At 47.3% G+C, this 26,810-nt stretch overlaps 1 protein-coding gene across 13 annotated transcripts in view; it reads left to right on the forward strand.

Moving 5' to 3' along the window:
• CELF4 (CUGBP Elav-like family member 4) overlaps positions 1–26,810 on the forward strand; it is an 828,893-nt gene that overhangs the window by 766,404 nt on the left and 35,679 nt on the right. For 3 of the 13 annotated variants that reach the window (XR_013843354.1, XM_079994929.1, XM_079994937.1), the window contains exons 7-11: positions 981–1,119; positions 1,776–1,925; positions 9,904–9,969; positions 14,556–14,636; positions 20,978–21,121. Coding sequence is in view for 12 of the 13 variants with exons in the window: in XM_079994929.1 (XP_079851055.1) it covers positions 981–1,119; positions 1,776–1,925; positions 9,904–9,969; positions 14,556–14,636; positions 20,978–21,121 (580 nt within the window). In the remaining variant the exon portion in view is untranslated. Of the gene's footprint in view, positions 1–971; positions 1,120–1,775; positions 1,926–9,903; positions 9,970–14,555; positions 14,637–20,977; positions 21,122–26,810 lie in introns of all 13 variants that reach the window. The other 10 variants (XM_079994934.1, XM_079994936.1, XM_079994939.1 and 7 more) reach the window with 6 other exon arrangements.

Consider the following 26,810-nt stretch of genomic DNA (forward strand, 5'->3'; position numbering starts at 1 on the left):
GCATGCTCAGTGGCTACAGAACTCTGATAGACCCTTGAGGGGAAATGGAAACTCAGGAATGGAAGGGAATGCCCTGGGAAAGGGCATGGCTGGCTGCAACCTGGAACAGGAGCAGTTCAACACTGCAGCATTTTGTGGCAGGCCTCCCTGTTGCCTTAAAAGGTAAAGGGACCCCTGACTGTTAGGTCTAATCGCGGACAACTCTGGGGTTGCGGCGCTCATCTTGCTTTATTGGCCAAAGGAGCCGGCGTACAGCTTCCGGATCATGTGGCCAGCATGATTAAGCCACTTCTGGCGAACCAGAGCAGTGCATGGAAACGCCATTTACCTTCCCACCGGAGTGATACCTATTTATCTACTTGTACTTTGACATGCTTTCAAACTGCTAGGTGGGCAGGAGCAGGGACCGAGCAATGGGAGCTCAGCCCATTGTGGGGATTCGAACCGCCGACCTTCCGATTGGCAAGCCCAAGGCTCTGTGGTTTAGACCACAGCACCAGCTGTTGCCATAGGGGAGCATTTATTATGAAGGCACTAGACTGGGCAAAGTGAACGATGAAATGGCTTTCCAGAGTAGATAAATTCCAGGAGCCACCACATGGGGGAACAGTCAGAAGGAACATCGATTAGACAAAACCAAGATAAAAGCTGCAAGGAGCTGTTCTTCTGCTACTTCCACCACTCAAAAACTCTCACTTCCTTCTGAATCCCAAGGAAGCTTTGTCAATGTGCAAATTTGCTTCGATGAAAATTAACCAGCAAATGGGGCAATTGCCACAAACGCTGAATAATTATAACCAGCTGAAAAGTCTTTATGGGTTCAACCTGCTCTGTTGGGAAAGTGTGGGTATCCTTGAGTCCCTCCAAGGCCCTGGAAATGCGCGGCTGTGACATCAGCAGTGGCCGCCTCCGTCCCGGGGCAGCCCCGCCAGTGAATGCGTGATATTTTTTCCCTGCTCTCTTTGTTCCAGCTGATGCAGCAGCAGGCTGCCATTATGGCATCCGTGGCGCAAGGCGGCTACCTAAACCCCATGGCGGCCTTCGCAGCAGCTCAGATGCAGCAGATGGCAGCACTAAACATGAACGGCCTGGCCGCCGCACCCATGACGCCCACCTCAGGTGAGGATCTCCACCGCACCTGGCAGGGAGGGGGCAGCTGGCTGGGCCAGGGAGGGGATAAATGCCTCCTTGCAAGATGGGACGGTCTCTGCCTGCTTGAAGAAGGCAGTGATAAAACCATTCCTCAGGAAACCCTTGCTGGATTCAGAAAATCTAAGTAATTACTTCCCAGTTGCCAATCTCTCCTTCTTAGGTGAGGTTCTTGGGCGGGAAGTGAGGGCTGTTTGTGGGAGGGGTTATTGGTTTGCTTTTGCTTTCGTTTTATGATATATCTTCTGTTCTCATTTTGTCTATTTCTGTTGTGAACAGCCCTGTGATTTTCAGGTGAAGGGTGGTTTACAAATAATAAAATGGTACCTCTGGTTGCGAACAGGATCCGTTCCGGATCCCTGTTCGCAACATGAGCAGAATGCAACCCGTGTCTGCACATGCATGGGTCGCGATTCGCCACTTCTGCGCATGTGCGTGATGTCATTTTGAGCGTCTGCGCCTGTGCAAGCGGTGAAACCCTGAAGTAACCCTTTCCAGTACTTCCGGGTCGCTGTGGGATGCAACCTGAAAATGCTCAACCTGCAGCAAACACAACGCGAGGTATGATTGTACTAGCAACTGTAGGGCATCCCGCTTTCATGTTGTCTTCTCCACCCCTCTTCTAGGTGGCAGCACACCTCCAGGCATCACCGCAGCAGCCGTGCCTAGTATCCCATCTCCCATTGGGGTGAATGGTTTCACTGGCCTACCGCCGCAGGCTAACGGGCAGCCTGCCGCAGAAGCCGTGTTTGCCAACGGCATCCACCCTTACCCAGGTAAGACCAACCAGCCTCAAGTTTTATATCCTCCCCATGTCCATTGTTGGCACTCAGTGCAGCCAGGCATTGGCCAGGGGTCCCAGGGATCAGAAGGACCCACTCACTGGACTGATCTGTCACCCACTCTCTGACTGCTGGACCCAGTTGCAATCCACAGAAGCTACTGTCAAGACCAGTGGTTCCCAAACATTTTGGAGGCCTCCACCCCCGGTTCCAAAAACTCATCCCCAGTGTCCCCCACCCTACCCTACAAAACAAACATTATTCAGAAGAGCAGCTTGCATGGCCCACTAAGGATGATAATACCACAATACAGTTCAAAATGGTAAATATTAACTGTACATATGCTCACAATCCAGTTAAAACCAGACTGGTGATTGAGAACAGCCGCTTGGACCATATAACACGGATCTACATTGACTCCCTGTATGTTTCTGAGCACAATTCAAAGTGTTGGTGATGACCTTTAAAGCCCTAAATGGCCTCAGCCCAGTATACCTGAAGGAGCGTCTCTGCCCCCATCGTTAAGTCCTCATTTATCTGCTATGCAGGCTGAGATCCTACCTGCCCGCAGACTGTCTCACCAGAGTGGTACATGCTCTGGTTATCTCTCGTTTGGACTACTGCAATGCACTCTATATGGGGCTACCTTTGAAGGTGACCCAGAAACTACAACTAATCCAGAATGTGGCAGGTCCACCTGCGAGGGACTTCTGCCGGTTCCCTCACTGCAAGATGTGAAGTTAGAGGGAACTAGGCAGAGGGTCTTCTTGGTAGTGGCACCCACCCTGTGGAATGCCCTCCCATCAGATGCCAAACAGATAAACAACAATTTGACTTTTAAAAGACATTTGAAGGCAGCCCTTCAGCGAAGTTTTTAATGGTTGATGTTTCATTGTGATTTTATATATGTTGGAAGTTACCCAGAGTGGCTGGGGCAACCCGGTCAGGGAATAAATACTAATATGATGATGGTGGTGGTGATGATGATGATGGAATAGGATGTCCCAATTTTCACTGGAGAAAGGTTGGAGCGCATGCTGTTGGCTTGATCCAGCAGACTCTTTTTATATTCTTATGAGTGTTTGGGTGGCCACTGGACTAGATGGCCCACTGACCAGGTCCATCTTCTTAGGTCCTTATGTTCTTCTTTGGCCTTCTCAATGTTCAAAATCTTACTGGCCTAAAAAGGCCCACATGGCTGGCCATTTAATGCAGCTCCTCTTCCCCAAACTAACGCTGAACCCCTTGCGAAACCAGCCAAGCAACGCCCCCCAAAGCCAAGGGCCAGTTGCCATTTTCTGCCGGCTCAGTGCTTTCTTCCGGTTATTGCCGTTATTGTTGTGTCTGAATGCCTAATTAATTACAACAGTAAACGCGCACTTCTTTAATCACTGCATCAGCTGTCCTAATCAATCTTCATAATAGGGGATCCGTAGTATGGCACCCATGAATTTTAATCTACATAAATTTCATAGGACCTTTCGCAGGCTTGTTGTACCAAATGATATAATTATGGATATAGATTAGGCTTGGGGAGAGTGATTTAAATTGGATTTAAGCAGAAGGTGAAGCGAGCCCTCCCACTCGCCTGCTTATTTATTTATTTTGATCCTGACCTTGTGGAGGTGGCTCTTAAGGCAAAGTGGTGGCAAAACAGCTTCTCCCCACCACAATGGCTGCTTCTGCTGCTACTGGTAACGCTGAGCAGAGAGGGGTTGACCTGAATCTAGAAGGCAAGGCATCCAGCTAAGAGGTCTTACCCTGCTCACTGCTTTGGGGGAATGGAAAAGCACTTATCAGCAAATATAGCCGTGCAGTTTATGAAGTCAGGAGCCATTTGAGGTACAGAGGCAGCATTAATGCAATCTGCTCTGGGATGTTAAGACTTAGAAGGAAAAAGGCTGCGTTGAATCCAGGTGAAAGGAAGCTTCTTCAGCCCAAAGGCCATGCTCCGTCATTGAGAACTTCCTGGATGCAAAGTGGGTCGGTCAACGGATAGGACTTTTACTTTTGTTGTTGTTGTTTAGTCATTTAGGCGTGTCCGAGTCTTCGTGACCCCATGGACCAGAGCATGCCAGGCACTCCTGTCTTCCACTGCCTCCCACAGTTTGGTCAAACCCATGTTGGTAGCTTCGAGAACACTATCCAACCATCTCATCTTCTGTTGCCCCCTTCTCCTTGTGCCCTCCATCTTTCCCAACATCAGGGTCTTTTCCAGGGAGGCTTCTCTTCTCATGAGGTGGCCAAAGTCTTGGAGCCTCAGCTTCAGGATCTGTCCTTCCAGCAAGCACTCCGGGCTGATTTCCTTCAGAACGGATAGGTTTGATCTTCTCGCAGTCCATGGGACTCTCAAGAGTCTCCTCCAGCACCATAATTTAAAAGCATCAATTCTTCAGCAATCAGCCTTCTTTATGGTCCAGGTCTCACTTCCATACATCACTACTGGGAAAACCATAGCTTTATACGGACCTTTGTTGGCAAGGTGATGTCTCTGCTTTTTAAGATGCTGTCTAGGTTTGTCATCGCTTTTTTTTTTTTCAAGAGGCTATATTCCTATCCTGCAAAAGTCTGATGTTGTTATACCTCCCTGCCCCGTCCCACCCACCAAATAAGCAAGATACTTTGTTTGTTTGTTTGTTTGTTTGTTTGTTTGTTTGTTTGTTTGTTTGTTTTCTATCCCGCCTTTTCCTCCAAGTTGCTCAAGGCAGAGATACTTGCCCTCCTCTCCTCATTTATCTTCACAACAACCCTGTGAAGGAAGCTCAAGGTCACATCCAGTGGGCTTCATGACTGAATGGGGATTTGAACCCTGGACTCTCAGGTCTCAGTCTATCACTCTAACCACTAGGTCATGCTGAACAAATTCATAGTTCAAGGATGCAGTCTAGTCAGGCATGGGGGGAGTGGGCATGGGATGACTGTTGCCTTGTGAGGGGTTTGGCCGAGATAGCTTCCCATGGGCCAGATCAAGAGACCTGGGTCTCTAGAACCCAAACCCTGGGTTCTAGAATCAGGTCCAGAAAACTCACAATATAAATATCTAGGGTGCTTGGAGAAGGAAGCGTGAAGCTAGGACTTCAGAGTAGGTATGGGACGTTGCTCAGTCCCTGCTCCTGCCAACCTAGCAGTTCGAAAGCACGTCAAAGTGCAAGTAGATAAATAGATATCACTCCAGCAGGAAGGTAAACGGCTTTTCCATGTGCTGCTCTGGTTCGCCAGAAGCGGCTTAGTCCTGCTGGCCACATGACCCGGAGGCTGTACGCCGGCTCCCTCGGCCAGTAAAGCGAGATGAGCGCTGCAACCCCAGAGTCGGTCATGACTGGACCTAATGGTCAGGGGTCCCTTTACCTTTACCTTTACCTTTACCTTTACCTTTACCTTTACCTTATGGGAACTATAGGAGAAAGCCTTTGCAAATAGACTAGGAAGCTTCCAAGGCATGGGCCTGAGCTGCACCACTCTAGCCTGGCACAAGTCATTTTCCTATGCTTCTCTTTAAATCAGCCCTTTCTCCAGAACAATGAGGACTAGGATCTTAACTTTATTCCAAAGGCCTCCATAAGACGGCTAGATCCCTGGTTCAAGGCAGACAGGGCTCCTGCCTCCTGGAGAGCAACAGCCAGCCGGTGGGAAAAAACCACTGGTCTGTCTCACTAGAAAGCAGCTTCCAGTGCTCCTGTCTTCAGTTGGCTGTCTGAAGAAGGGCAACTTGAGAATGGAAGGTCTGGCTGAGATGCCACCAAGGAGAGGGCTGCCAAGGAAATCCAGGGCTCCTGTTTCTGAAGATGGCTCCCCACCCCTGAGAACATCTCACTATTTTGCCTGGACTCTCTCTTTTTAAACACTGGCTTGTGAAACCCTATAGCACTCGCAGGTTTTGTCAGGGGAAATCACCTTTGAAATGCTGCTTCTGCCCAGCATTCTGGCTCTCTGTCCCTTTGAGTCACACACATCTTCCTCGATGTCAGCTGATAACTCTATCAGTGCTGTGGGTTTTCTGAGGATCATTCCCGGGCGAAGCACTCAACGTCATGCTGACTTTGGTTTTTCTTTTTCTTCCTGGCACCGGGCAGACACTCGGGGAAAGTGACATTAACAGATCTACTTTCTTTGAAGGACTTGGGAGTCGTCCTCGACTCCTACCTAATGAATAAGTGCTGCCTTCGTTAAATTCATATTTATGGTTGCCGAGGAGGTCATTGGCTTGTTTTATGTCTCCAGGTTTATGGAAGGTTATACGCCATGGTCACACGGTCTCGTGCTGGCCGGGATCGCCTTGCAAAAGAAGCGTCTAGCTGAGAGAAGCCTTTTTCCACTGGGATATGGAAATGGTGGGATTAAGAGAGAGGCGGACTCCTCTTCTCAGCCAGGTGCCCTGGGAAGGGCCTTTTGCCCTGAGATGACAAGAGAAGTTACTTTGGACATCCGTTTTATCAGCTCGGCTTAGTCTTCCATTTTACGAGCTCAGATCTTGCTTTCTATGTAGCGCGTCAGGCCAGGCAAGCCTCCTCCTTTCTCTGATAGGCTTGCACCGAAGGCTGATTCATACTAGGCCATGTTGGAGGATTCCAACAGAAACAAAAATGGGGGCAGAAATGGCCAATGTTTGCTTATTCTTCCCTTGTCCAGGACGGACACTGAACCTGCAAATGTGACCACTGTTTGCTGCTGTTGCTGCTTGCAGTCCACAAACAATACAGTGGTACCTCGGGTTAAGAACTTAATTCGTTCCGGAGGTCCTTTCTTAACCTGAAACTATTCTTAACCTGTGTAAGGGACGCAGGTGGCGCTGTGGGTTAAAGCCTCAGCGCCTAGGACTTGCCGATCGAAAGGTCGGCGGTTCGAATCCCTGCGGCGGGGTGCGCTCCCGCTGCTCGGTCCCAGCGCCTGCCAACCTAGCAGTTCGAAAGCACCTCCGGGTGCAAGTAGATAAATAGGGACCGCTTACCAGCGGGAAGGTAAACGGCGTTTCCGTGTGCGGCTCTGGCTCGCCAGAGCAGCGATGTCACGCTGGCCACGTGACCCGGAAGTGTCTCCGGACAGTGCTGGCCCCTGGCCTCTTAAGTGAGATGGGCGCACAACCCCAGAGTCTGTCAAGACTGGCCCGTATGGGCAGGGGTACCTTTACCTTTTACCTATTCTTAACCTGAAGCACCACTTTAGCTAATGGGGCGTCCCGCTGCTCCCACGCCGCCGGAGCACGATTTCTGTTCTCATCCTGAAGCAAAGTTCTTAACCCAAGGTACTATTTCTGGGTTAGCGGAGTCTGTAACCTGAAGCGTCTGTAATCTGAGGTACCACTGTACATACTTATTTCCCACCCCCACCCCCCATTTGCATTGTGCTTCCTTTGCAATGAAATGAATCGGGTGGAATAATGTAAGCAGGCAGCGAGACAATTAGCAGAGTTTTTGGAGGAAGGCAAACTGCAGCAGAGCAGAAACAGCGCGGCAGCTGTGGCGAGCGGTGCATGAATTCAGCTGCAGCCAAGGCAGAGAGAGGTAGTCAGGCACCCATGGGCACCCACAGCAAAAAAAAATTTATGACGTCATTATGACTTGCCATGGTGCACGCCTGCATTGGGCACCCATAGTGTGGAGCCCAAGTCGGCGCCCCTGTTTTACAGAAGCAATGCATCACTTTGCGCAACAGCAGTTTGGGGGCACCCATCTTAGCATCAACCCTTCCCTAGGATTTGCCAGGTGCCTCTTCTAGGACAAGCCAAGGGTAGCCAGGCAGATTCTTTTGAGGCTTCTGCTTCCGCTCTGCCTGAGCCCTCGTCTCCACTTCCGCAGACAGGAGAGAAGCAATGAGGTGGAGAGCAAAGGGATGAATGGCCCTGATCCCCCTGAGGAGCTGTCTTAAAAAGTACAAAGCCAGGGGGACTGCATAAATGTAAAACCTAGCAGCACCGATAAATACAAATTAAGCTCCTAATAAGAAGTGAAATATTAGGGCCAAGGTGACATTAGGGGGACGGAGGTTCAGCCAAGCTATGCTTTAAATATTTTATTGCTGCACACCCGAGGAAGAGCTCATTCAAGGGATATCTTTTTTGCGGACTTCTCCCTACACAGGGGGGAAGAGGGCATGCGAAAGGAAGGTCTCGAGCTATTTGGTACGCAGGCTGAGACCCTACCTGTCTGCAGAATGTCTCGCCAGAGTGGTGCATGCTCTAGTTATCTCCCGCTTGGACTACTGCAATGTGCTCTACATGGGGCTACCTTTGAAGGTGACCCAGAAACTACAACTAATCCAGAATGTGGCAGCTAGACTGGTGACTGGGAGCAGCTGCTGAGACCATATGACACCGGTCTTGAATGACCTACATTGGCTCCCAGTACGTTTTGAGCACAATTCAGTGTTGGTGCTGACCTTTAAAGCCCTAAACAGCCTCAGTCCAGTATACCTGAAGGAGCGTCTCCACCTCCATTGTTCTGCCCAGACACTGAGGTCCAGCGCCGAGGGCCTTCTGGTAGTTCCCTCACTGCGAGAAGCCAAGTTACAGGGAACCAGGCAGAGGGCCTTCTCGGTAGTGGCACCCGCCCTGTGGAACGCCCTCCCATCAGATGTCAAAGAGAAAAATAACTACCAAACTTTTAGAAGACCTCTGAAGGCAGCTGTGTTTAGGGAAGCTTTTAATGTTTAATAGGTTATTGTATTTTATGTATTTTAATGTTTTGTTGGAAGCCGCCCAGAGTGGCTGGGGAAACCCAGCCAGATGGGTGGGGTATAAATAATAAATTATTATTATTATTATTATTATTATTATTATTATTATTATTATTATTTCAGGTTAATTTGCCTTTTCTCTTTGTGTGCTTGTAGGATGATTATAGAATTGTAGAGCTGGAAAGGTCCCTAGCTTGTGATGAAGGAATCCCAGCTAAAGCACCCGTGACAGCCATCCATACTAGCCAAGATGGCTCCGCTCTGCCCCCTGCCCAGCAATGCTACAGGACACAAGTTGCTGGGAACTGCAGGAGGGGAGAGAGTTCTTGCGCCCGGGTCCTGCTTGTGGGTTTCGTATTGGGGCATCTGGTCGGCCCCTGCGGGTGTTGGGATGCTTCCAAGGAAATGGGGGCAATTGGCAGGCCCCCAGCTGGCTCCAGCCCACCGGCCAGTAACCGGGCGATCTCCAGTCCTTGGATCAGCATGTAACTGCGACTTGAGTTTCAGAAGCCTTCAGAAGCTGAGCACGCAAGCCAGCAGAGTACAAAAACTCTTCGCAACACAAGAGCAGATAGAGGCTGTTTAAAGCATATTTGTAAACAGTTTATTCACCATAGGTAAAGGTAAAGGGACCCCTGACCATTAGGTCCAGTCGTGACCGACTCTGGGGTTGCGGCGCTCATCTCGCTTTATTGGCCGAGGGAGACGCCATACAGCTTCCGGGTCATGTGGCCAGCATGACTAAGCCACTTCGGGCGAACCAGAGCAGCGCACGGAAATGCCATTTACCTTCCTGCTGGAGCGGTACCTATTTATCTACTTGCACTTTGACGTGCTTTTGAAGTGCTAGGTTGGCAGGAGCAGGGACCGAGCAACGGGAGATCACCCCGTCACGAGGATTCATACCGCCGACCTTCTGATCGGCAAGTCCAAGGCTCTGTGGTTTAACCCACAGCGCCACCCGCGTCCCTTGTAAAGCATATTTACAAGCAGTTTATTCAGCATACATCAGGACAAAGAAAGCATGTCTGCTCTCCTTCATGTCCAAAGTAAGAAGCAGGAAGCAATAGCTATACACAAACGGAAGTTCCCAGTAAGCTGTGCTGGAGTGTAAACAGACAGGTGACATACAACAATCCACACGTCTGTTATTAAGGTGGAATGGAATATCTCAACAGTGAGAACAGGATGCTGGTCTAGTTGGGCCATTGGGCTGACCCAGGAGGTGCTTCCGGTGCTCCTGAGCTTACCTTCATTACCCTTTAACTCTCCTCTTTCTCTCTCTCTTGTGTCTTCACAGCACAGAGTCCCACCGCAGCCGACCCTTTGCAGCAAGCCTACGCCGGAGTGCAGCAATATGCAGGTCGTTAGTATTAACACTTTCCCCCAATAAACCTTTCACTTCTCTGATGCTTGATGCATTTGGGGGCTCTTCATAACTGGCACAGCGCGCCTGTGCTTTGTATTATTTTGGAATCCCAATGAGACCGTGAAGTGACACCCAAGGGAGAATGCTTTTGTTGAATAATTGCATTTTTGCCCTGCCTTTCTGTAACAAGCGCCCAAAGGGTGCTTTCAGACTGTCAATACGATAATCTTTATTGTCATTGTCCCATACAGAACAACAAAATTAAAAAAATCTACATCAGACATTCAAAAACCCACAAGCCTGCTATCCCAGCTATAGCCCCTAAAAACTCTGATACCCCATAACTGAATACAATATACTCACATAAAGACTACCTTACACTGCGTGTAAAACCAAAATCGCATTTGGATAGAAACTGTTTCTCAGGCGGCTAGTTGCTGTTTTCAGGTGGAATTCAACCCAAGTTCTAGCAAACTTGTGTTGCACAGTTGTAGTTGATTGGGAAGTTCTGCACAACTAACTCACTCCCCCTCCCCCCCCCAAAAAAAATCTGACTTTCTGCAGTAAAGAAAATGAGAAATGCTCATTCAATAGCCATCCTTGTCTAACCTCCCTGCAAACAAATCAGGATCTGGGCTCAATAAACAGGTCATCTGGAATAAAACCTGCCATATGGCCAAGCCACGGAACAGAATAACCAGGAATACAAGAAAGCCATACAAAAATCAGATAAGTTCTATTAAGAAGTTCAAACTGAAAATCATAATTAAGTTTACAGATTGAAACACAGGGCAGCAAAGAAAATGTTCTTCATTTGAAATAAGTCCTTTATTCAAGGGCACCAAAACCCCACTGATTATAGCAGATAAGCCCCTATTTTTTAGAAGACATTCAAATCAAGGTTGTAGGTATTTCATTATTATTATTATTATTATTATTATTATTATTATTATTACATTTATTTATATCCTGCCTTTTACCCTTACTGGGACTCAAGGCGGCTTACAGATAAAACAGAAACAGCTAAAACAATTGAACTTTAATAAAAATATATACATATGATCTATTGAAACATACAGATAATTACAATAAAAAAGCACAGCAGCATAATTTCCCTTAAAAAGTGAGTTGCCAGATGCCTGTTGGAACAAGAAAGAAAGAACCAGAAAAAAGAGGGGGCAGAATTTAGTGTCAGGCACAAAATACATCATCCTGAGAATCTCAGCTCTCATTTTTTAAAAATCCAAATTTCTAGTCCACATGGCAGGAAGATGGAATGCAGTGATATCTTGTAGAATCTCCGAAAGGAGAAGTGAATAATAAGATTCCCAGGGGAATGGGTTTCTGTGTCCTATGCAGCAACCTGTCCCTTCCCTTAATTAGCAGCATCAATTAAGCAAAATAAGAAATGTATGCAATTTTGCTTGGTGTGCACAATTTAGATGGGTAATGAAAATCCACTTTTCTCACACTGCAGAGCTCAAATTACCTTAGCACACAGAGCAAAGTACTTGCAGATTGAATGGATACTGGAAGTCCTTTGCTTCCAAACTTTCGGAGCATTTTTTGTCTTGGGTAGAGAGGGGGATAGAGGATCACACAGGTTCCCATGTGCAGAAGAAGCACAAGGATCAAAAAAGAGACATTAATCTGAAAAGGCAAGGGGAGGGGCATGCCGTGAGATATTATTTATTCGTCTAAAAGATGATCGTGAATTAGACTAGAATACATCAGGGCTCTCCCGTCCATCTCCCAGGAGCCGCCAACTGGTCAACACAGAGTCCTCAATGGTTTCAGCCACTGTGGTGTAAGGAGTCCTGTCGAGCAGAGGTGGCAGAAGGGAGATCTGGATCTGCCAGTCGATATCTCGGTGATCTGCACTAGATCCAGACAATTCTGATTCCCAGTTGTTTTAACAGTAGGAACAACCAAGTGACTTTTCTCACCCCAAAATGAATTGGGCTGCTAAAGGAAGGAACAGTGGTGTAGCATGGGTTGCCAGAGCCCCGGAGCAAGGAAAGTATTATGTCCCCTAAGGCAAGTATTGCTCCCTCAACTGGTACCTCCATGTGGCACTCCTGCTGCCGCCAGACAGAGCTATAGAGCAGCAGCAATACCTGTGTGCATGCATCCTCAGGATGGATCGGTGCCACTTCTGTGAGTCTTGCCATCCCCTTGTCTCTCCCACCGCTGGGGACCCCTGTGCAGCCAAAGGATGCAAGGGCCCGAATTCTCCCAGCTCCAGCTCAGAGTGCTGCTCAGGTGAGGCAGGTGGGAGGGACAGGGAGTGCCTCCAGTCAGGGTGGCAGCTGCAGAGGCACACCTCCCAAAAAAATTGCACCCAGGGCAATTGCCCCGTAGCCCACCTTTTCCCCACACCTGCTATGCCACTGGGAAGGATGCTAGCCAGAAACAGACTTCTGTAGAAAACAGAAGCTGTGAGCTCAGTTTTGTTCAGGCAGGGAGAAGTACCTGGGCTCAGCATATGCTCAGAGGCACTGTTCTTTTTCTTCTGTGCCTTTTGCAACTGGCTCTAATTGGTAGGACATGGAGTTCCAGTAAATTATTTTTTTTCAGAAAGCAGATACAAGAAGCTTGACATTTTCCCACCTCTGGTCTGGAGCACTGCAGAGCACAGCAAAGCCCTCTAGCAAATAAAATCAGGAACAGGGAAGTGTGGCAAATGACTAAGAGCAGGTGAAGGAGAAGGCAACTCAGGAAGTCAAAGTCAGGCAGCAGCTCAGATTCAGGGTAACAAATTTCTCTGCCAAGCACTCGTGCGAAAAGGGTTGGAAGGACATTCTTCCCTGAAATGCAAAATGCAGGGTGCTTTGACAATAGGATGCTTTCACTTCCCCCATATGTTTTAGTCGTGGTACATTTCCACTGGAATTTTCTCAGACTTTTAATATCAGTGCTTAGTCTCTCTCCATGGATAACACAACCTGTCTGTTGCTACAACCAATTGGTTTACTTCCTATGGTTCAAAGACTGACCATCGACTCCTGCCAAGGAATGCTTTTGTGTGTGAATCAAACCCGGATCTGGGAAGTTCAGTTTCATTCTCCATAAAAGACCAGTTCCTGGTGTCTTAGTTTCTGCCCCTTATTGCTTGCAAGATCTGACAGACTGACCTGGTTCAGACCTTGCAGTTCTCAATAACCCCCCCGGGAAAGTAAATTTGGCCTTCGTAGGGTCCCAAGGTGTCGTGATTTCGGAATTGATGTGTTGTATAGAATCATATAGAATCATATAGAATCATAGAGTTGGAAGAGACCACAAGGGCCATTGAGTCCAACCCCCTGCCAAGCAGGAAACACCATCAGAGCACTCCTGACATATGGTTGTCAAGCCTCTGCTTAAAGACCTCCAAAGAAGGAGACTCCACCCACCACACTCCTTGGCAGCAAATTCCACTGTCAAACAGCTCTTACTGTCAGGAAGTTCTTCCTAATGTCGTGCTATGGCGTGACCTTTAAAATAGTTGTCCGTGGTGCCATTGCCTCCTGTTGCCATGCAAGCAGATAACTGGTTTCCACCACACATGGAAGTCCATCAGAGACTTGAGATATCAGCCTCCAGTCCATGAAAGCTTATGTCATAATAAATGTGTTCGTCTTTCAAGGTACCGTGACAGGAGGCAGTGATAGCCACCAACCCAGATGGCTTTAAGAGAGGATGAGACAAATATATGGAAGAGAAGGCTATTGATAGCAATGAACCATGACGGCTATGCTCTGCTTCCACAGTTGAAGCCAACAGTGCTTCTGAATATTGTGGCTGGAAACCACAGGAGAGGCTTCCTATCCTTATTCTAAGTTTTTCAAAGGCATCTGGTTGGCCACTGTGAGAACAGAGTGCTGGACTAAGTGGCCCATTGGCCTGAGATCCAGAGGGCTGTTCTGATGTTCTTCCCACAAGAGACTTCCTTGGATTTGCTGCAACAGAGTAACACAGCTACCACCTCCACAACTCTTTCCCTTGTGTTATTGAGTATCCATGGACCCCTGCTCAGAGCCACACCAGCTTACCTGCAACCAAGTTGCACCATGAGGTTCTCCCAGAACATTCACTGGGCCTTCAAGGTTGCCTCCCTTCGTCTGTGCAAATGGCTTGTGGCTCTCTCATTTGTGATGCATTTCCAGTCTGATCCTCAGAGCTGCACAACTGGAGGCAGGATACAGACAAGCCCATTGCAGGCACGCTCATCATTTTAATGACGGCGTTAAATTGCATTGGTGAGTGGGCCATCATAGCTCAAGCATGGCATATCCGACTCTTGCAGCTTTTCCAAGCCAATGACACTCGAGAGTCAGTTCACACACTCGGTGTTGAGGAACCAACTGATGGCATTCATGTGTGCACTTAACCCATTTCTGAAGAACACCAAGAGCTCTTAAGCAAAAGAAGGCCAGGCAGTTTTCAAGAACTCAACTTATTCTGGGTTCATGTTATAATGTGCCACCTTACGGCCTGACGAGGTTTAATTCTTGGTTGGGGATGATTGTTGGGGGTGAAGATCTGCTTCTACAATGGTCCTGAAATCTTCCTTCCTTTCTTCTCTCCCCCTCTTTCCCCTATAGCTGCTTACCCTGCTGCATATGGCCAGATTAGCCAAGCCTTCCCACAGCCGCCTCCCATGATCCCACAGCAACAGAGAGAAGGTGAGTCTTTGGGATACTGTCTTGACCACGGGCAATTCTTTCTGTAGCTTCAGGAAGAAACACTGCGTAGCCAGCCATCACTTCTGGAAAACACACTTCCTTGCGATGTCATGCACATACTTCAAGAAGAGGTCACTATCTAGGTATCATAACATAAGGAAATTCCTGCCAGAGGGCTCCAGAGCCGCTGTTTGATGCCACTATGAAAACTCCACAAAAAAATATTTACTGAAGAGTGAGACCTGTGTAGGTTCCTCAGTTCTCAGTTCTTCGTGGCTGCACCTCACCAGAGGCTCACCAGCTTCCCAAACCTTTTGTGTCACATCCTAATAAATTGAAGATATGCTATTACTTCCATGTGAGCCCAAGTTTTACTTTGTTTGCTGGTCCATTTTTTGTAGCTGCTGTTTCCTGGAGGAAATGATAAAAGAGTAGGAAAGGTGGTAAGATTTTGCACCTAGAGTCTCCTCGGATATCAGCCTCTAGAGGGCAGCATAATTTGCCTCAAATGGCCCAGTGTTGACCATAGAGTGTTAGACGGTAGCTGGTTAGTTAAAAGGTGAATACCAATACTAATGCACAATACTAATTACAAAATTACAATATTACAATTCAAATTACAAAAGCCACCAAACCGTGCAAATGCGTACAATTTAATAACTATAAGAACAGCCGTAATAGAGAAGCTAACCACATCAACACATCAAAACACAAATTAAAACCAATTTATCAGTGTAAATTGATAGCTGAACAATACATATATGCCCTGATGTATCAAACATTTTAGAATGGTATAAAATATAGGGGTGGAAATTGAATATATTGATCATGACTATATTACCTAAAAAAAAAAAAAAAAAAGCCAAATGCATTATTTACAGGAATTAACTCATCTTCAAATTCACACTTTTGGCCAAGCCATTAACTATCCATCTTTACAAATGGGAAACTGAGATAGAGAGAAAGAAATTACCAGTAGCCAAAGGGTATCTAAGGAACTCATATGGACTCCAGCCTGTATCCAATACTTTTTCGCTTGCCTACATTATTTGGATAATCAGGGTGAATATGAATATACTGCACCATGTAATTAGCCACTTAATCAGTCTTGTGGAAAGTACGTCGCGTGAAGTCATGGGGCATTGGCCCAAGTCATTTCCCCTTCAACCTCCCACAGCCCCCTGTTTCCTGTGGAGGGCAACGCCCCTTGCAGTGCGGAACTCCCATGCTTGAGTCACCTACAGGAACCCTGGATTTGACCAAGGGAAATGTCCATCTCCCAGGGTGAGAGGCTGGGAGGAGAAACAAAATATGTCGGGTGAGAGCTGAGAGGGGCTACTACGTTCTATAGGTTGTAAGGGCTAGGAACCTTTAAGAGAGGTAAAAAAAAAAAGGTGTGGGTTTTTTTTTACCTTTTGTAGCTGCTTTTGTTTTTTATTTACATTAGTTTTCTAAATCTTATTGTATAATGAAAAAAGGTTAATTTTTTAAAGGTATCATTAAAGTCATTTTTTAAAAGGTAGTATAAGGTAAAGGTAAAGGTACCCCTGCCCGTACGGGCCAGTCTTGCCAGACTCTGGGGTTGTGCGCCCATCTCACTTAAGAGGCCAGGGGCCAGCGCTGTCCGGAGACACTTCTGGGTCACGTGGCCAGCGTGACATCGCTGCTCTGGCCAGAGGCAAAGCCAGAGCCAGAGCCGCACACGGAAACGCCGTTTACCTTCCCGCTGGTAAGCGGTCCCTATTTATCTACTTGCACCCGGAGGTGCTTTCGAGCTGCTAGGTTGGCAGGCGCTGGGACCGAGCAGCGGGAGCGCACCCCGCCGCAGGGATTCGAACCGCCGACCTTTCGATCGGCAAGCCCTAGGCGCTGAGGCTTTAACCCACAGCGCCACCTGCGTCCCTAAAAGGTAGTATACAAGCATATAAAAATAAATAAATAAAAACACAGGAATTTGGGGAATTCCAACAGGGTCTGACCATATGGGTCAGGCAAAGCCCTGGGCAGAGATATATGTGGGGCTACCTTTGAAAGTGACTTGGAAACTACAACTAATCCAGAAAGCGACAGCTAGACTGGTGACTGGGAGCAGCCGCTGGGACCATATAAGATCGGTCCTAAAGGATCTACACTGGTTCCCAGTACATTTCTGAGCACAAGTCAAAGGTGCTGACCTTTAAAGCCCTAAATGGCCCCATATACGTGAAGGAGCGTCTCCATCCCCATCGTTCAGCCCGGACACTGAGGTCCAGCTCTGAGGACCTTCTGGCGATTCCCTCACTGCGAGAAGTGAAGTTACAGGGAACCAGGCAGAGGGCCTTTTTGGTAGTGGCGCCCACGCTATGGAACGCCCTCCTATCAGATGTCAAGGAAACAGAGAACTATCAGAAAGTTTTTAATGTTTAATTATGTTTTTATATATGTTGGAAGTCGCCCAGAGTGGCTGGGGCAACCCAGGCTTCATCTACACAGTTATCTTTTTAAAAAACACTCTGAAAATGCTCCGGAGGGGGGAATCGTTTTAAAGCTCACAATAGAAAAATTTCATAGAGTACCGATTTCAGCTGTACAGTGCCATCTGGTGTCACAGTATTATAACGCATTTATAATGTTTTATTTTCACTTATGTAGCTGAGTCCCCAGTCAGATGGGAGGGAAAGTATTATTATTATTATTATTATTATTATTTCTTTATGAGACTTCTGTAGCAACTGATGCTGCAGAATGGGGCCTTCCATAGCACAGTGGCAAAAGTGAAAAGAGCTCATTTTAATGTCGCTGCACAGTGATATTCTGCAAGGTGCGGAATAGAATTCCCCGACATGATCTAAAGGGTTTTGCACGGTCTCTACGGGGGCAGGTGTGTTTTTCCCCAGGTCACCTGGTCCTGAATTGTTCAGCACCAAGACCCTGAACCCTGCCCAGCAGCTGATCTCGACATGATGTCAATGTTTCCACCTTGCATCTTGGAGGGGCGATGCTCTGACTCCCCTTTTGAGTGCTCCAGTTCTCCAAGTCACTTAGCTAAGTGCCAGGGTCTTGGGGGCCTCATTAGTCCATTAGCCTGGCCCGCTGACCCCAGCCCTGCTCCCCCATGTTGGCATAAATGCCGAGGCAACCTCACGGTCCCGGAGGAGCCTCGCGCCTTGTAGCAGGTCGGCCATTCCTTTTAGCAACGTAGTGGGGGAAAATTGTGCTTAGCAAGTCTTCATCAGGGCTTCATTTTCCATTAATCCAAAAAGAAAATGTGGAGAGGGAAAGTGCCTTCAATCATGCCAAGGCCCGGGAATTTTAATGAGCTTTAAATGGGCATCTGTCAGAATCCTGACTCGGCGGAACTACCCCTGCCAGCCGAGGGGATGAGTAATGGCCAATAAAAAGCAGGGGGAAGCACCTTCGTGAACTCCTCTCTCTAACAGGAAAGGCAAAGTTGTAATTTGCTGTGTTATGACACTATAATTATGCCCTGATGAAGAAAGCGAGAACATTAAAAATCCTTCTCTTCTACATGGTACACCCCTGTTCCCTCCTTTCTCTCTCTCCCCCCCGCTGACCCCCAGCTGACGGGGAAGAAATGGTTTAACCCTTGATCCACTTGATTGTGATGATTCCAGACAAGGCATTAGGATGGGTGGGGGGGAAGAGTTTCTCACACACACACACACACACACACACACACACACACACACACAATTCTGCATCAGATTCCATACCTGTCAACAATTCTCCAATGAAAAAGGGATGTCCTATTCCATCATCATAATTATAATAATTTTATTATGTATACCCCACCCATCTGATTGGGTTGCCCCAGCCGCTCTGGGCAGCATCCAACATATATAAATACAGTGGTACCTTGGTTGTTGAACTTAATCCGTTCCAGGAGTCCATTCATCTCCTGGAACTGTTCAGAAACCAAGGCACAGCTTCCAATTGGCTGCAAGAGCTTCCTGCACTCAATCGAAAGCCTCGAAAATTGCATAGGATGTGTGGCTTCCAAAAAATGTTTGCAAACCGGAACTCTCACTTCCAGGTTTGTGGCGTTCAGGAGCCAAAACATCCAAGTACCAAGGCACGACTGTACATAATACAACATTAAACAATGAAAAACTTTCCTATATAGGCTATCTTCGGATATCTTCTAAAGATCATACAGTTACTTATCTCCTTTCCTTGGGGAGTGCATCACTCCACACCCTCCAACATTTCTCTGATGAAAATAGCGACATCCTGAGGACGTTCTGGGATCAAAAGAGAAACCGGGACGGCTTCCTGTAAATCCAAAAATCTGGAAAATAGGGACAATTGGAGGGTCTGAACACTCAGAACTAAAATTAGAAAACTTGGCTTGAATTGTGTAAATTTGTGTGCTGTACCTGTTATGGCCACCTGATATTTAGTAAGGCCATATTGGTTTATTCCATCATGGGAAATCCCAGCTAATCATAAGAACATAAGTAGATCCGGCACCTACTGGATCAGGCCAATGGCCCTTCTAGTCCAACATCCTGTTATCATACTGCAGGCATAGGCAAACTCGGCCCTCCAGATGTTTTCGGACTACAATCCCCATCATCCCTTGCCACTGGTCTTGCTAGTCAGGGATGATGGGAGTTGTAGTCTCAAAACATCTAGAGGCGTGAATTAGCCCAGTGTTTCCCAACCTTGTGTCTCCAGCTGTTTTTGGACTACAATTCCCACCATCCCTTGCCACTGGTCTTGCTAGTCAGGGATGATGGGAGTTGTAGTTCAAAAACAGCTGGAGGCACAAGGTTGGGAAACACTGAATTAGCCTATGCCTGTCATACTGGCCAAACAGATGCCTGTGGGAACCCCATAAGCTGGAAACAAAAGCTCTCTCCCTTCCTGTGGTTTCCACAAACTGAGAGCACAGCCGTCCTGGCTAATAATAGTAATAATAATAATAATAATAATAATAATAATAATAATAATAATAATAATTTATTTGTACCTCGCCAGCCGCGAGGCGGCTTACAGCAAGGATTAAAAATACATCAAAATGTCACACATTAAAAACTTCCCTGAACAATAGCCATTGATAGCCTTCTCCTCTGTGAATTTGTCCAATATCCCTATAAAGCCATTCAAACTGGTGGCCATTCATGTGACTTCCATAATTTAACTATTGAAGTGCTGTCTTTTATCTGTCCTGAGGCTTCCAAGCTTCAGCCCCCTTGGACATCCACAAGTTCTAGCGCTATGAGAGAGCAGGAAAACCTTTTATCCATCCACTTTTCCCATGCCATAAATAAATTTATAAACTTCTATCATGTCACCACTTACTTGCCTTCTTTTCTAAACTAACAAACCAGTATCAGGGATCTGTTTCTCAGCCTTTCCACATCAGATAGGGAGGAGGGGAGTGATAAGGCGGGATATCAAATCCAAACTCTTCTTCTTCTTCTGTACCTATCCATGCAGTGTATAGTCAAAATATGGAACTCGCCTCCCCCCACCCTCCAGGAGGCAGTGATGATCACCAACTTAGATGGCAAGTAGGCACTGGGGATTGGCTATTGATGGCCACTTGCCATGTTCTGCCTCCACAGTTGGAGGCAGCAATATTTATTCATTCATACATACATGTTCGACAGTGGAATTTGCTGCCAAGGAGTGTGGTGGAGTCTCCTTCTTTGGAGGTCTTTAAGCAGAGGCTTGACAACCATATGTCAGGAGTGCTCTGATGGTGTTTCCTGCTTGGCAGGGGGTTGGACTCGATGGCCCTTGTGGTCTCTTCCAACTCTATGATTCTATGATTCTATGATTCTACATACCCTGCCCATCTGGCTGGGTTTCTGCCCACTCTGGGCGGCTTCCAACAGAATATTAAAATACAATGATTCATCAAATATTACAAGCTTCCCTAAACAGGGCTGTCTTCAGATGTCTTCTGAAAGTCAGATAGTTCTCTATTTCCTGGACATCTGCTGGGAGGGCGTTCCACAGGGCAGGTGCCACTACCAAGAAGGCCCTCTGCCTGGTTCCCTGCAACTTCTCGCAGTGAGGGAACTGCCAGAAGGCCCTCAGCGCTGGACCTCAGTGTCCGGGCAGAACGATGTGGGTGGAGACGCTCCTTCAGCAATGCTTCTGAACACCAACACCTGGAAACTACAAGTGGGGAGAAGGCTCTTGCACCAGTGCTCTGCACTCTGGTTTCCCAGTTGGCCACTGTGAGAACAGGATGCTGGACTAGATGGGCCATTGACTTGATCCGGCAAGCGCCTCTTACGTGCCTTGTGTTCTCGTGTTCCTTGTGCTCCCGCCTTCTTCACCCCTTACCTCTTTTCTCTCTCCCTCTCTCTCCTCCATCTTCCCCGCAGGACCAGAGGGCTGTAACCTGTTTATCTACCATCTGCCCCAGGAGTTTGGGGACGCAGAGCTGATGCAGATGTTCCTGCCATTCGGTAATGTCATCTCCTCGAAAGTGTTTGTGGATCGGGCGACAAACCAAAGTAAATGCTTTGGTGGGTAAAGATAACAAAACAATTAGATTCATCCAGGAAAGGAACTTTCTCTGAACTCCTTTTACCGTTTGGTTTTTTATTTCTTACTTTATTTTTTTGGTTTCCTTTTCCTTTTTCTTCTCATACTGCTATATTTTTTGTAACTTTACTTAGCTGATTCCCCCTCCCCCTCCTCCTCGATTTCCCTTTGTCGATCTGCCTTCTTCTTCCCCCCTTCCCCCCACCGCTGCCCCACCTCCCCTTCCCCCTTGGCTCCCTTCTCACTGTCTCATACTTTGGAACTGCATTGCCCTGCCGCAGAGAGGATCGCTGACTCCAGGAACCTTTGGGGACACCATCCCAAATCCTGGTTGGGTGGAAATGGGGGAATTGCTAGGTGTTTGGGGGTGGGGCAGTGGGTGGCGAGGAGGAGGAAGAGAGGAACCAGCAGAAAGACCCAGGTCAAACGAGGACAGCGGGCGGCACAGGAAAAGCTTAGCAGACAATTCAAAGATGGAGCAGGAAGGAAAGCTAAGCGATGTGGTTGGGTACCGTTTCTCAGCTGGGTGAGCGAGACCGGATGTCAGAAGGAGAGGGCGTCTGGTGAGCAGAGAGGCTGCTCCTTTTTACCAGAGATGGAAGGGGTTGGGCTTCAGGAGCGATGAAGTGCATGTCGGAGCATGCTGATCCCAGTGTTTGGATTTCTCTGTAGGGTGTTCCCCCCATCCTCACTCCCTCCTCCCCTTTGTGCTGCTGTTAACTGTCTTGGATGCCTATGTTGTTATGTGGGGCGGTGGTTGGGAACTTCAGCTCCATCCATCCATCCATCCATCCTCCCTCAGTCCTGCCATTGTCCCCCAAAGAAATCCCTCCTCCATCACCTACCCTTCTCTTTCCAACATGGCCAAATGTCTCTCCAAAATTCGGTAGTGACGACAGCCTTCCGATGACCCTTGCGGACCCTTCCTACTCTACCATGCTAGGATTTCTCTGAGCCATACTAGAAATGGCTGTGCTCCACAGTCCCAGGCAGCTGAAGAACAGCTGCTGGCATTCAAAGTCCTCTTGGGCTAAGTTCCTGCCTGCAGGCGTTTTCATTATGATATCGATTACATTTATATCCTGCCTTTTTTCTCCATGGAGCTCAAGGTGATAAACATGGTTCTCACACCTGCCCATTTTATCCTCAAAACAACCCCGTGAGGTGGGCTGAGAGGCAGGAATTGGCCCAAGGTATTACCCAGGGAGCTTTTCATGGCTGAGTGTGGATTTGAAACCTGGTCCTGGGCTTTGTTTGTTTGTTTGATGGATGGATTTGTATTCCGCCCTTCATCTGAAGATCCCTGTGTGCTTCACAGCATTAAAACACAAAATAAGAATACAAAATACACAATGAAAACTAAACTAAAAACAAACCAATCCTGGGTCATTGGCCTGATCCAGGAGGCAAAGTCATGTGAAATCCTGACTGTGACCACATGATGAAAAGTAGGCTGAACCAGAAGAGGGGGTGGGAGATGACAAGTCACGTGAGCCCAAAAGGGGGCTGAGATGTGGGGTGAGGATGCACAGGGACATGTTCGATAATGAGGTCGTGCAGACGTCAGGGCTGGTTCAAATTCCCAGAGACATTTGAGGAGATATGGTTAAGCTCCCTACAGTGGTACCTCTGGTTAAGAACTTAATTCGTTCTGGAGGTCCGTTCTTAACCTGAAACTGTTCTTAACCTGAGGTCCCACTTTAGCTAATGGGGCCTCCCGCTGCAACCGCAATGCGATTTCTGTTCTCATCCTGAAGCAAAGTTCTTAAACCAAGGTACTATTTCTGGGTTAGCAGAGTCTGTAACCTGAAGCGTCTGTAACCCGAGGTACCACTGTAGTATGTGTGCCCAGACCCATTCACCCACTAGGAATGGAGGAGACGTCAGGGATGGTTCACATTTTAAAGTGAACTTACCTAATTCCCAAAACAGTGCATGAACCGAAACACAATGACCCTTCGAAATCCACACTCTTCCAAATTTGGTGGCACACATCTCCACCCAAATGATGTGTGCAGAAAAATTATCTATTGTTATTTATTATTTATTGCATGTATATTCCAGGAGCCCAAGGTGGTGTACATAGCTCAGTGTTTCCCAACCTTGTGTCTCCAGCTGTTTTTGGACTACAATTCCCACCATCCCTTGCCACTGGTCTTGCTAGTCAGGGATGATGGGAGTTGTAGTTCAAAAACAGCTGGAGGCACAAGGTTGGGAAACACTGACATAGCTTACCCTCTCCCCATTTTATCCTCACAACAACCCTGTGAAGTAGGTTAGGCTGAGAGGCAGTGACTGGTCCCCAAGGTTACCCAGCGAGCTTAATGGCTGAGTGGCAATTTGAACCCTGGTCTCCCAGGGTATTAGTTCAGTACTGGCTCTCTATGTTAGTGAAAATTATAATCAGCTGCATACATATATATTAATGCAAATAACACACAATGTGTTGTATTATGGTAAAACTGCATACCGATATGTTAGAGAGAGAGAGAGAGAGAGATCGCAAACTGGGGTGAAAATGTTGAGAAAGGGAATTAAGATCTGAAAAACAAGGATCTGAGAGATGCTAAAACATGCCGAGAATTTGTGGAGCACCGCTGTAAATCTAGGGCTGCATTGGTCCTCCACCCACATCCTCACAATCCTAGTTTCAGCACACTTTTTGTGGTCATGTGAGGAATGGTTGAAGGAGTTGGGTATGTTACGCATGGAGAAGAGAAGACATATCATATCGGCATATGATAGGCAACTTCAAATATCTGAAGGGAGGGTCTTGGGAGATGGAGCAAGCTTGTTTCCTGCTGCTCCAGAGGCTAGGACCCGAACCAATAGATTCAAAGCACAAGAAAGGAGTTTCTGCCTAAAAGTTAGGAAGAACCTTCTGACACTAAGAGCTGCTCAACCACCTCAGAAGGTGGTGGACTCTCCTTCATTGGAGGTTTTTAAACAGAGCTTGGATGGCCATCTGCCAGGGAATCTTCAGCTGTGGCTCCCATTGGGGTTCTTTCCCAACCTACCATTCTGTGATTCTAAGACTTATACCTGGCTGGTGAACACAGGGACAAGGGGCCATCTCTACTGGGAATAATTAACCTTTTTCTTAAGTCTTCCCCCACCTCCCAAAGAAGCCCTCTTGATGGATTCTTGTGAGATGGGGCAAGCAATTTTCAGAAGGGATAACAGCCCACTATTGGCCACTGAGAAAGTGGACCACAAAAATATGGATTGTTGTTTTTTAAAATCAATCAATCGATTGATTGATTGATTGATTGATTGATTGTGTGCTGTGATTACTAAGACCCAACATGGGTTTCTCCAAAACAAGTCATGCCAGACAAATCCCATTTCTTTTTAGAGTTACAGATTTGGTAGATCAAGGGAATGTATGGACAAAGTATATCTTGATTTCAGTAAGAGCTGTTTGACAGTGGAATGGTCTTCCTTAAAGGTTTTTAAGCAGAGGTTAGATGGCCATTTCTGCCGTGTTAGTTGAGATTCCTGCATTGCAAAGGGTTGGACTAGATGACCCTCAGGGACCCTTCCAACTCTACAGTTCTATGCTTCTATAATTCCGTTAATTAATTAAAAATCCCTGCCATCTAGGCAGGCTCCAAGTCCCAGCCACCGATCCCACCCACCGGCCTTTCCTTGACCTTTCGGTGAAGTTTATTCCGTGCCAGAGCCTCACGCGGCACTTGGCAGCTGCGAACGGTGGGAGGAGGAAAATCTCCAGTTGGATGGGAAGGTATGAATGAAAAATAGAGGCCCATAAAACTTCTTGCCCTCCGCCCACATTCCGTGACAGCATCTAGGCAATCAGGGGAGGGAGGGAGGGAGGGAGGGAGGGTGACCGGCGGGGGGGGGGGGCGTTGGAAGAGCCGCACAAGTATTAGGGCTGTGAGCCACTATTCATTTTACAAACTATAATTAATTTGATGTTTAGATTAATTTCTGATGCGCTCTCAAAGGTGCACGGAAAGCATTTTTCCTTTATTATAATGTTGATTGCTTATTGGGGAGATAAATCTAACTGTCAGTTATGTACCGACTTACCAAAACTTTCAGACCTAGCAAGCATGTCTGCACAAGAGGAGCAGCTGCTCTGCTGTTCTGCAGTTAAAGGGACAGCCCAGCATTTTCCCAGGCAACAACAACAACAAAAACCCTCTGCACATGAGTTGCAAGGGTCTTCTTTGTCTTTTCTCTCTTCCTTTCAAAGGGACGTGGGTGGCATTGCAAAGGGCACATCACAGAAGAGAACTCGACTGCATATTTCAATTGATTCTCGGTCCAATCTTTGTTATTTTGTCCCCCTTTGGATAACTTTCAAAGGTGGAAGTTTGGAAGAGGAGGTGCAGCTGGGTAAATAATGTGGGGTGGAAGCAGCGTAGAAGGCCAGAGAAAAAGTGTCTGAGAATGAATGGAAAACTAGGCTGGAGGGGTGACAAACAGAAAGGAAATGAAAAACCTCAGGGGTGAGGAAGGCTAATGCATATCCTTTCTGGTTTGAAATCTTCAGCCTAATCTTCAGCTCCGTGCCTCTAAGCTACCTTTCTAAATCATGGAGAAAAGGAAAGAAAATTTCGCATTTTGCAAGTTCTTGTAGAAGCAACCATAAAAGGCAAAGGTAAAGGGACCCCTGACCATTAGGTCCAGTCGTGGCCGACTCTGGGGTTGCGGTGTTCATCTCGCTTTATTGGCCGAGGGAGCCGGCGTACAGCTTCCGGGTCATATGGCCAGCATGACTAAGCCGCTTCTGTCGAACCAGAGCAGCGCACGGAAACGCCGTTTACCTTCCCACCAGAGTGGTACGTATTTATCTACTTGCACTTTGACGTGCTTTAAAACTGCTAGGTTGGCAGGAGCAGGGACCAAGCAACAGGAGCTCACCCCGTTGCGGGGATTCGAACCGCTGACCTTCTGATCGGCAAGTCCTAGGCTCTGTGTTTAACCCACAGCGCCATTCGCCACCCATGCTCACATGGCAATTAAAATTCTACTTATGCTCACAGTGGGAGCAGAACCAGGTGTGAGCAGGTGTCACTGCCACACCACACATTTATTTATTCATTCATTCGATAGTTATTTATTGCATTTATAGTATAGGGTGGGGTGTGTTTGCATTAGGTAGGAAACCAACTGGCCGAGCCTATGGAGACCCTGTCCCTCTGTCTCCAAGAATGTGGCCAGAAGGATGAAGTTCCCTCAGTTCCCTCCCTGGTCCGCTCAAGCCAAGTGTCACTCCCACTCCCAAGCTAAAATCTTATTGGTTGGGGGGAGAGGGAGACCGACCAATAGCAAAGCAGAGCAAAGAGGGTAGAGCATGTCACATGGGCTGTCACATGGAAGATGGAGCAAGCTTGGCTTCTTCTGCTCTAGAGGGCAGGACTCAAAACAATAGCTTCAAGTTACAAGAAGGGAGATTTCAACTAAACTTCAGGAAGGACATTTGGACAGTAGGAGCTGTCCGACAGTGGAACAGAATCCCTCATTGGAGGTTTTTACGCGGAGTTGGATGGCCATCTGTCATGGATGCTTTAGTTGAGATTTCTGCATTGCAGGGGGTTAGACTAAATAATAATAATAATAATAATAATAATAATAATAATAATAATAATAATAATTTATTTGTACCCCGCACATCTGGCTGGGTTTCTCCAGCCGCTCTGG

This window comes from Podarcis cretensis (assembly GCF_951804945.1).
Source record: "Podarcis cretensis genome assembly, chromosome: 11".
In the NCBI taxonomy this organism is placed as follows: Eukaryota; Metazoa; Chordata; class Lepidosauria; order Squamata; family Lacertidae; genus Podarcis; species Podarcis cretensis.